This window comes from Phasianus colchicus, chromosome 5, assembly GCF_987193195.1.
Source record: "Phasianus colchicus chromosome 5, bPhaCol1.hap1.1, whole genome shotgun sequence".
Classification (NCBI taxonomy): domain Eukaryota; kingdom Metazoa; phylum Chordata; class Aves; order Galliformes; family Phasianidae; genus Phasianus; species Phasianus colchicus.
Genome location: NC_143440.1, coordinates 45,316,032 through 45,327,485, shown reverse-complemented (window position 1 = coordinate 45,327,485; position 11,454 = coordinate 45,316,032). Strand labels below are relative to the sequence as shown.

Below are 11,454 nucleotides of genomic sequence, written 5' to 3'. Positions count from 1 at the left end.
GTTTCTGTTTCACTTCTTTAAATTTGAAGTCTATGCTGCTTGAATTTGAACTGAAGCCTGCAAGTACTGTAACAGCAACTTGGGGAAAAGCCAGATAATATCTGAATTCTTTATTATTACATTTTCAATAGTACTGGGAGTTAAAAGTAAATTAGCTGAAACATTGAGGAGGGCATTTGTTGCTACCTGGCATAGAATTTTGAGAGCTGTGGTTTTTCAGCTGATGATAAAAATAAAAAAAAACAAAAACCCAAACCCAAACAAAAAAAGCCAACAAACAAAAACCAGCAAACACCTGTTCCTAGTATTTGTGACACACACACTAATTAGGGAATATTACAAAAATTTTGCTTTGTGGATAGCAGCTCTACCAATGCCCACAGGTGTGTTGTGTTCGCATTTAGCTGAAGTATTTATGTAAATATGGCTGGTGATGGTACTGTTCTCCGAGAGTTTGAAGATTATAATTCATGGGGGTTTGGGAAACAGTATTAAGGACAGGGGTTGACCTGTTGTCACAACAGTAATGTGAACTTTGAATTTCGCATATGATCTTAATGTGTCTGAAGTCTAAAATGCATTCGATCCAGAGCAATGCAGTGTGTACAGCAGTGCTGCACCCAGCCTGTGCTCTGAATGTCTGAGCCAGTAAGCGGTCCTCACAGTCTGAGCTGAATGCATATTGGTCTCACTGCTTTCTTTCTGTGGATAAAAAGAATAAACCTACAAGTCTGTGCTTGGATGTGGAGACATCTAAATCATTTAAATTTGTTGTGTCTAGTGCCTTAGATTGCCCTGCACCCTGTGTAACTGGTTCTTCTAAAAGTGGGGTCTCTATCCTTATTTTGGGAAATGTAAATGGCAATTGGCAAGAATAATCTTCAGTGCAGTTTTTGTGGTTTTACTGTGTGTTCCAGTACAAATCAGTTGAGGCTGTTCTGAGGTCTGTGTAAGTCTATGGAACTGCTGTGTCCTGTAGGTGAGGTAACATTTGATGCAGAAGATGCATGGTATTTATTCAACTTGGATTTTGGCTGGTGTTTTGGTTCCACGCAGATGCTGCAATGCATTCCTTCCGTTAGAAAGTAGAGAACAGCATGCACGTGGCCCAGGCTTTTGTTATGCATGTGCTGCTGTACCCCCTGCTTTTTGGGCTTGAAGAGGTGAGCAGCCAGCATGGGGGGAGGCTGTGCTGAGGTCCACCTCTGTGTAACTGGGTGCAAAGGTGTGGATCAAGCACCTGAGACAGCCAGAGAGCAGAGCGAGGAGTGTCTGTGTGGAAGTGACTAACATCTCTTCCACAGCCCTGAGGTAGACAGGTGAGAAATTGCGAGGTAAAGGAAGACCATTCAAGACAAAAATTGACGTATGTCTTGTGGAGCAGCCTAGGAAACGGGAGTGGTGCGTCTACGTTAGTAGGTGGACGGATGAGGCGCCTGGGTCTTCTCGTTTTCCCCCACGCGCGCCCGGGCCCCGTTCCTCGGGCTGTCATGGCGCCCGGCCCGCGTCCGCCCGCAGCGCGTCCCGCCGGCCCCGGCCGCCTCCCGAGGCCGCGGCCCCGCGCGGGGGCCGCGAGGCGGGGCCCGCCCGTGTTCCCGCCGCCGCCGGCAGGTGGCGCCGCTGGCGGCGAGCGCGGCGCCGGCCGCGGCCCTCGAGTTCCGCCGCTCCCGGCGCACAGGCGCCCGGTGCCGCCGCCGTCCTTTCCCCGCCTCCGCCGCCGCCTCCTTCCCGCCCGCTCCCGCCGCCGCGGCCCCTTCCCCCGCCGGGGCCCATCGCTCCGGCCATGGCCACCAAGAAGGCGGGCTCGCGGCTGGAGACGGAGATCGAGCGGTGCCGCTCGGAGTGCCAGTGGGAGCGGATCCCCGAGCTTGTCAAGCAGCTCTCGGCCAAGCTCATCGCTAACGGTGCGGCGCCGGGCGGCGGCGGGCGGGCAGGGCCGGGCGGAGCGGGGCGGCGGGGCGGCAGGCCGCGGCGGAGGGCCCGCGGCGGGGACGCCGGAGCCGGGCTCGGCAGGTGCAGCCGGCGTGGGGCCCTGCGGTGCGGGTACCGGGGAGCGGCGGGGCGGCGGGGGCTCGGGGCCGGCGGCGGGTGCTGCGAGAGCCGCCATCGGTCGTGCTGGCGGCGTGGCCCTCCGGTTCCCAGCGGCGGGATCCGCGCTACGTGCGGGCTTGCGGGCGCACACGCTGCCGGTGTGCGTAACGCCCCGCGTGCCCTTCTGCCTGTGATTCCTGCGCTGCTGTGCGTGGCCGTAAGAAGCACGGAGTGTCTTACGGAGGCTTCCGCTCCCGCGCTAAAAAGCGAGCCTCGGCAATGCGGTGCCGCTTCGTTTTGTTTCTCGTTAAAAACTATGAATGACTTGCTCGGTCCTTTGTTTTGCACGTACATCGCTTTTAAGTTCTCGGATAAAGGAGGTGAAAAGCTGCTTTTCCTTCTGAGCTGTGGGAACGGATGGCGAACTGGGAGATGTTGGCTGCGGTTCCTGAGCTTGTTTCGTTCTGTGCTTGGGAAAAGACGTGGGGATGATGGCATCTGAGCTCACTCGTCTGATGGTGTTGGGCCTGAGGGTGTTTTTAGGGAGAAGTCAGGACTGGGGAGACAGAGCCTGGGGTGTCTGCGGGGCTGCCAACAGGAGAGAAGGTGGGCTGAGAGCTGGCAGCACCGCGAGCGGCTGCAGGGGCTTCATTCATGTGTGCAGGCAGAGAGAAAGCGGCGTGGTTCAGGTCTGTGGAAATGCGGATTGAAAAGCAAAAGCCTGAATCAAAATAAAAGTGAGGAGAGAGAATTAAAGCTGATGGATTGCGAGTAGATGGGCTTGTGTATGTTGGCCTTAAAAACAACTTAGTGATGATCCTGAAACACGCTGGTATTATACTGGTTAATAATAGGCGTGAAAGGTATTACGTTTAGTTTAGGGACACGCATTGTTTAGTTGTATGGACTACTTACAGACTGGTTCGAGTAAAGATGTGCTTTTAGGCTGTCTGGCTGAGAAGAGCATCTCTGGTTTAAGACACGTGAAGGTATCTCAGACAGGTAGGGATAGCTGGATAGAGGATATCGCTGGCAGTTTTCAGTTTATCTGATCTGAGTGCTTCTTACTCAGCAGAAGCACATCAGAGAAGATGAAATTACTGTACATTTCAGTGAGTATCTTGTTATGGTACCTTCCAGATTCTGTACCAGTTAAAGTACAGAGGATTAGAGCATTTTCTGGTATTTAAAACATGCAAAAGTATCGTCTGTGTATTTCCTCTCTTTCTGGTAGCATAGAAATGGTTATATCAATTCCCAAGGCTTCCAAGTTCTAGCTAAATGAGAGGAACGTCCATGGTAAGTTAAGTGATAACAACGCTTCTCTTCTAATGGAGTAAGGCAGATAGAGTATTTAATGAAAAGAATTTAATGAAGTTTGTGCCTGTGCTGTTGAGGGTATCTAAATCTGCAGGTTTGTGGGCTAGGTCTGGGTGTAGCTAATAGGCTGAAGGCCAAGGTTATCAGCTGGAGACACTACAGAGAGGCAGGGTCTCTGTTCCACCTGTGGAGATGCACAAAGTGAAAGATGTTTTGATGCACATCCTGAGAACTTCACTTACTCCTTCTGCAGCAATGTTCAGTTTTGCGAATTGGCTGGGGCCTGATAGCAGAAGATGCTTTTGGCTAAACAGAGAACAGTTTGCTGTAAGAAGGGTGTGAATGAGAAAGAAAGGAACAGAGGGGAAAGAGTTTTCATTCTGTTGTTATATTATTTATTGTGTGGGATTGGCTCTCGCTTTGGGACGTTGGAGCATTTGAATGGGCTGTGAGTGTTCCTGGGAACAGTGCTGGCTGCTGTTGGACACAGAGGGGAGGGATCTTTTGGGGAAGCCGTCTTATAATCCCTTTGTTCCTATGCTGTTTCAACAGAGTAGTCTGTTACTTCTTTACTCCTCCCATTTGGAAACTGACCATTTGTGGGTGAGAGAACTGGACAGAAATGTGACGAGACCACGTTATTATTTGGACTGTCTCACATGGGCTCAGTGTTTTTCCCATAACAAGTCCTCTTGAAGCCTGCAACCTATTAAGGAAGAAATAACCGTGGCAGCTCCCAGGGTGAAGCTTGTGTGTATGCATTAGGCATTGTTGTGGAGAAGTGTGGTGCAGTATTTTGAGTGGGCTTAATTATTGCCTTGGTGGTTCTGCTCTGTGCTACCAATAGCTCTTATCTCCTCTTAAAACTGGGCGTCTGTTTGAAGCCAGTGGTTCAAATGTAAATGATAGCTTATGTAGGAATTCAGTTACACAAAAATGGCACTTACTGGAACTAATTTTTGTACCTGGATTATTTCTGAAAGGCTTTATAAACTTTCAGAGAGCCTTCAGATAAACAAGGAAGAGAAATGTTAATGGAGTCATCACTGCCTTTGGTATTTTATAAGTAATAGTTGCAGCTTGGATCATAGAAAGTGCTCTGTGAGTGACTAGCATTGGTTTTACACAAGGATGAATAGATGAAAGAAAAGTCTTTAACCTCACTCAGAATTGTTGGGCACGGAGCCAGTTTGTACTACATTTCTCCCCATCAGGACCGGGACTCAGCAGCAGTAATAACGCTCATGCTGTGTAACACAAATCTCTGTCTGAGCTCTTGCTTCATCAGCACGCTCAGGAAAGGTCAGGCAGAACTGCGAGTTGAGGTGGGTTCTCCCTGGCTGACAGCAGGCACCCACCCAGCATCTCTGCAGCTCCCTTCTTTAGAGGAGCTGAGGCAGACCATAGGATAAATGGAAAAAGATGAGGATGTTGCTTATGAGTTTCTACTGTGGGCATAACAGTCTTGATTTGTTGGTTAAAATAGATTCGTCAGTGAGAAACAAAAACTCAGATGCTGTAAGAAAACTTTTTCCCCCGCCTTTTCCCATGCTCAGCACAGTTGGTGGGGGCAGTTCCTCTCTGCTCTTCCTTCCCGTCTTTCTCCTTTCCCTGGTGCAGGCAGAGCCCTTCAGGGAAAGCATCTGCTTCAACTGGGGCTTCTGGCATCTTCCTGCTCCGTGTTCTGCCTGGGCTGCAGTGACATCTGCTCTGGCACCTGGAACACCTCCTCCTACTGTGACCTTGGTGTTCTGATTCTTGCTCTTTCTGTTCCCTTGTCTTTGTTGGTTTATTTGTTGGTTGTAGTTTTGTTTTGTTTTTTTTTTTTCTCTTCCTGAGTACATTTTCCCAGAGATGCTGCCAAATTGTTCTGCAGCAGGTCCACTGGGCCCAGCTGTGTGTGGCCTCCTCCCACAGGGGCCACCCCTGCAGTCCCTGTGCTGCCAGCACCTTGCCACCCACATCCCATGTAGAGGGATTTATAAAGATTGCAGCAGCTGCCATAGAAATCACCGTGCCACTCTCAAGCTGACGGAGGTGAGGCAGTGGGCTGGCTGTGGGCTGCTTGGTTGTATCAAAGGTGCCTGTCCTCAAAGTCCACGTCCTGAATGTGACTTACTGAATGGAATGGAAGCAAACCCCAAGTTGCTAGAAATAAAATTGAAAGTAGTTTTCACTAAGGAAGCTTTGTGTGTGTTCCCCAGCAGTTCAACTAAGTGGAAAAAAGAAAAAGTTCTTTCTAAGAAAGTGACCTAAACTTTGTTGAGTTTTGTCTGCCATAGCAAATAAATGTATGGTAGTGGGGTGCTCTGCTGGGAATTAGCAAAAGCACCAAGTATGCAATTGCTTGTTATCAGGTTATTGGAGTAAATAAAATAGTAATGTTGAACACCTCATATTATTCAGAGTGTATTTTAGAATGTGCCCACAATTGGAAGGCATCAGCTATGCAAATCTTTTCTATTTGAGACTGATCTGAGTGGGCTACTTATTAAACAGAGGCCTTAGTATATAGGAGAAACACGTACAACTTTGTCTTGCTAAATTTAATTGGCATCAAAACCTCAGTTGTACGCATGAAATGCAGTATGCTGTAAGGGACTTTTTTTTTTTTAATTGAAAAACTTATTTTTTAAGAGATCTTTAAACTTGCTGTTCTCAAATATTGGGAAATAAGATTTATGAAATACCAGTGATGATTCTTTTTCAGTAAATTCAGTGCAACATGTTGATCTTACAGGCAACTTGTGTATTTTATTGCAGAATTCATGTTGATGAGGATTTGTGGTGGTGTTTTTTTTTTTCCTAAACTTGTGCAGTATTTTTAATGAGGTTGCTGTGACTTTCATGGTTTTGGAAATTGGGTTTTTCAGAGTGCCTGGGATGCGGTGGAGCTCAAATGTTAATTTTGGAAATTGATGGTCACATTGCAAAGCTGCCTTAAGTCACAAATATGTGATGAAACAGTTGCGTCTGAAGGGAAGTGGCTGTGATGGGTGTCTGCATGAAGGCTGCAGCTGCTCAGGGTGTTCTCAGAACATCAGTGCTCAAATATTTGCTTTCCTTCCTTTGAAAACACAGTGAGGAAGCCTTGGGTCGGTTCAGAGACAAGCTGAATGGATGAAATAAATAATCTGTGAATGAGCAGCGATGCTTCCGGCCGTGTACTGCTGCTGCAGTCGGAACGTGACCTTGCTCAAGTTCAGTGAGATCTGTATCTAAAAAGGCGCCGAGGAGGTGAATTTGTGAAGGAGAGTGGTGTAGACCTGCAGAAACCCACGCTGATGTGAAATGCTGCATTTCTGTAGTGGGAGATTGCATGCCCCAGAAGTTTGTTGATTATATGCTACTGAGAGCATTGTGACATTGCCATGAAAATAGAACATTACCTATAGCTACCAAGTTTGCTGATGGAAATACACCATCCTTTTAGCGTGCTGCTTGCTTGCTTGCCGTTGAATTTCTTACTATCTTACTCCCCCATTTTCTTTGGTTTGTTTGGTTATCTTTTCTCTACCTTTTGTTCTTGGCAGCTTGTTTCTGTCATTTGTCTTTCTTCCCCTTTAGCCTTGCAGAGTAAGGGAGCAGACAGGAGTTAGGAGCAGAGTAGCTGAAAGTAAAGGTCAAGAAGTATTTTTCTTGTTTATTCTTTGCTTGTCACTTTCTGTGCTTTTTCTTTCTAGATCTAAGTAGGAACTAAAAGTAGGAACATCTTACCAGTTTTCATTTGTTTTGCTCTCTTGTAAAATGTAAGACCTCAGTATATGTTTAAAGCTTATCCTCACAGTAACCTGGGGTTTTCTAAACCTCTTAGGACTCTTGCCCTACTTAGGTGTTTATCAAATTTGTTTGTGTGTTTTGCACATACAGTTTGAAAGCAGTTTATGCATGCAAAGCTTTCTGAAGAGGTCTGCATCTCTTGCAGAGAAGCTTGCAGAGACATTCTTCAGAAAGTGTGACATGCCTTCTGCATTCCCACACAATGCACTCTTCTCTCTTTCTTTGTGTTCTTTTTTGTATTCTCTGCTGTATTTACAGAACAAACATTCTAAGGACACACATTTTTCCGAGTGAAGAGTAAATGTGGTGGCAGTACTTAGATGTGTTGCCTTATTTTTGACAGACAGCTTTGTTTCTTCAGATAGCCAGAGGTGTTACAACAGCACGAGTGATGATGTAGACCTGCTGCTTGTATTCCAAATGGCTTATCTTCTGGAAGAGAAAGTGCTGGCCTAGGCAGCCCGATTTCACAAGTAGCCGAGCTGGTCTAACACCTTACTGCTGCTGCTAGAGGAGTTCTTCCTGCTTTGCACCTTCCCAGTGCAGTTTCTCCTCTTACTTGTTTGTGCCTCTCCCTTGTGTTGGAGAATAGCAGAGGCGGCACTTACTGTGCTGGGCCAGCAGAAAGCTTCTGCCCTGGTCTGGTTTAGCTCCTGGCTGCTGAGCTGAGCCACCTCTTGGGGGCCTGGCAAGGGTAGCAGCAGGTGGAAAAGAATGGCAGCCGAAGCCAGCGATGGGCAGAGCAGGGGGAGAGGTTTTCCTCTTGGACACTGCACTGTCAGTGTCTTTCCATTGTGTGGAAGTGTAAAATTGGTCTGAATGGAGTCAACTTGATGCTGCTGGGTGTTCAGAGCTAGTTGCTGTTTGTGTTGTAATATTATACGTGAAACTGTTTGAGAAACATCCTTCACAACTACTAGCCTTGGGTTGGCTATACTGTTTCTTTAAAAGTTATAAGAAAGCTTAACTCCTCCATGAGTTAAAGCTGCCGCAGATGCCTTTCAGTTAACCTCAAGGGTTAAAGTTTAGCTTAATTTTTCAATAGGAAAATAAGGATATTAGCAGAAACCCTTGGTCATCAACACCACTTTTGTTTGAAATTTATGTGTATGGTGGTAGAGAGTGGGTCAGAAGATCCTTAACCGTGCCAAATCTGGGCTGTTCCTCCATCCCCCATATCTGTCTTCTACGTAAGCAGATTTAAAAATTTGATGGTTACATTCTCTGCAGTTTTGTCTACACTGAACACTATTTAATTGGTGATCTAATCAGGAGCGACTGGAGACAACAACCAGGTAAAAAGCAGTGTAGCAGGATGTCTGTAAATTGAAGGATGTCTGTCTGGTGGTGCAATGTTTGTTGGTGGCAAAACCTTTAATCGTTAGTTTCTGCTGTTGACTCTTTGTCTTTTTTTCTGTCAGCACACCTGTGACAGTAAGCTACTCTGATTAGAGATGTTATCAGTTACTCTCTTGCTTCAGGACATGCTGCAAGAGTTTCTGCAGGTTCCCAGCCTGCTAATGATATATGAATTATAAAATCCATAAAATCTATGATACTGTAGTAGGAAGGAAGGTTTTACTTTAAGCACTCAGTTGTTTCTAAGTTTTTCACCCATAGTAGTATTCTGAAGATATGGCACGTTAACAGAGATTAAACAGAAATTCTAGTTTTGATGCAGCTGCCCTTCCACACCTGATGTTTCTGCTACATGTAACATGTAAAAGGTGATGAAGCAAAGGAAGAGTTTTGAACAGTGTGCTTGTGTGTCTGCAAAAGAGGGGATCAGGACTTGATTATAGCATATATTTGGGGGTTGTTTTTCATAATGAAGGTAGGTCTTCATCTGCACTGAAATAAAAGAGGAAATAAGAGAGGATTTTCATGGGACAGTATTTGCAAGATTGCTTAAGTAACTAAAGAGTCATCTTTTTACCTATAATCTGAAATTGCACTTTGTTCTGGTTTTCTAGCTGCCTCAGCTATCTGGGTTAGAGCTTCCACTTGATCAGAGGGAATTCTCTTTACCAGAATGGGGAGAAATATTTTGCATTAATCAAGGCTTTAAGGGGTTTGTTTTAGAGCCAGATTGAGGGAGAGGTAAAAACAGGAGACAAAAAACTTTAAAACAGCAGACAGAATTTTAAAAAGTTGCTAAAAGATGCTTTTTGTTTTAAAAGTTCTGATTATTTATCTGAGACAAGCATCTCTGATAGTGACAAACATAGGTTATAAACTTCCAAGTATTGAAGCTTCCCTGATGTGGGGTCCATCACCCAGGGAAAGAGGACAAGATGAGGCTGCTTTCTGTGGCTGTCTGGCACTGGTAGGTGGTGAAGAACTGTCACATCTTCTGTAGTGGGTAGCAGAGGCTCATCTGCATGCTTTTGTCTGAGCTTTGGGTATTGGATCATCCCCTGGAAGAAAAGCACTCCACTTCTGGCCTGGCAATTGTTCCATGATTAACATGGAGAGATGGCCAGGCACTGAAGAAACAAAATCCCTAACTGGTGAGGTTTAGGAGTAAGGAAGTGAGCTTGGTGGATGCAAAGCTGGGTAGAGTCAGGATCTCCTCTATCTTTTCGTTCTTCTTTTTTATCAGCTACTTTTTTTCCTTGACTTGAGAGAACAGAAGTTGAATTATGTTGTTGTCATATCGGATTTGCTGCCGTGTAGCTGTTTTGTAGAGCATGGATGAAGGGACTCTGCCACTGTGATGTGGTCTGGTTTTGCTGTCCATTTAAGTATTCCCTAGAGTCTTCTCTTGCTTAGGAGCAACAGGAAAAGTGGCTTCTCCTTTAAGACAAAATATGACAAGAAGCAAGATGAAAAGGAATTTCTATCTGTCCCGACATGTGCTTTTCCTGTTTTCCAAGTCCTTTGATTGCCTTTGTAAGCTAAATATAAGTAGGAAAAAGCTATTTTTTAAATCATTTTCCCTTGGTATGATTCCTGGAAGAAAATCTGCAATCAAATACATATACATACATATATATATATATATATATATATAATACATATATATATATATATACACGTATACTTTCTTTTCCCAGTTAAACACACAAAGATATGGTGAAAGTCCTGCTTGCCATACTTCTTGCTCCCACATCTCGAATACAACCTATGTTATCTTTTCTTCTTCTCTGGACTGTGTTCACAGAAGGGCAATGAAGCTGCTGCTGAGTCTGGAACACAAGTTTTATGAGGAGCAGCTGAGGGAACTGGAATTGTTCAGTCTGCAGAAGATGAGGCTCGGGGGAGGTCTTATCACTCTACAACTCCCTGAAAGAAGGTTGTGGCGAGGTGGGGGTTGGCCTCATCTCCCAGGTAACAGCAATAGGAGCGACAATAGCTGCACAGGGAGTCTGGTGGAGTCATTGAACCTGGGGGTGTTTAAGGAAAGAGTAGCTGTTGTACTGAGGATCATGTTTTAATTGGGAAATATTGGTGGTAGGTGGACAGTTGGACTAGATGATCTTAGAGGTCTTTTCAAAACTTAATGATTCCTGATTCTACGAGTCTTGGCTTTGTATTGCACTTGCACTTGACTGGGCCAAGTTTAATTCAAGTATTCCACACATATCAATAATCTAGATGATGAGTTGTGGTTGTTCTGGTTTGATGTTGACTTTTCTGATAGTACTTCACAAAACCTGAGACCCAGAATTGTTTTTTAAATGGCAGGAAAATAATGTAGTTTGAAATTGTTGAAGTTTTTCTAATATATGCCCTCATGTTTGTGGTAGTGTTGCTGTAGGAGAAAACTTGCTTAGTTTGTAAGCGTATGTATAAATACTCTGGGACTCTGTAATATTTTTCTTCAAGTTTGAGATGTCAAAGAGGATAATTGCAGAGATGTTACAGAACAGCATAGTAGAAGGGTTCCATTCTCTCTGTGCTTTAGAGTCAGAGAAATGAATTACTGTGTATAATTAAAGGTGCTAATGCATAGAATTAAATTTCTTTGAACTGCTGACAGTGTATATTGTGCTTTGGGTTTCCATATGTGTAAGGCTGACCAGATGAGATGCCACTGGATTCTGCTTTGGATCAGCTGCAGTTAGATGGTATGACCTCCAGAGCCCCTTCCCACCTCAGTCGTCTCATGGTTCTGTGAATCCTTACTACTTAAGATTCAGTGATAAAAGTAAGAGTAGCATATTTATATCTACATATTATTTTTACAAACATTTTCATTAATGTAAACCTTCATATAAATGTAACATTTAGCATTCAGTTTAATGTATGTAACTTCTGGTTAGAGTTACCTGTATGGGTACTTGAGACTTGCTAACATTCCTTGTCAGATATAGCCATTGC

At 45.0% G+C, this 11,454-nt stretch overlaps 1 protein-coding gene across 2 annotated transcripts in view; it reads left to right on the top strand.

The window, feature by feature from the left end:
• Positions 1-1,647: 1,647 nt before the first annotated feature.
• TTC7B (tetratricopeptide repeat domain 7B) overlaps positions 1,648-11,454 on the top strand; it is a 123,078-nt gene continuing 113,271 nt past the window's right edge. For both annotated transcript variants that reach the window (XM_031593099.2, XM_090141506.1), the window contains exon 1: positions 1,648-1,904. In XM_031593099.2, the coding sequence (XP_031448959.2) occupies positions 1,784-1,904 (121 nt within the window). In that variant the 5' untranslated portion in view covers positions 1,648-1,783. The remainder of the gene's footprint in view (positions 1,905-11,454) is intronic.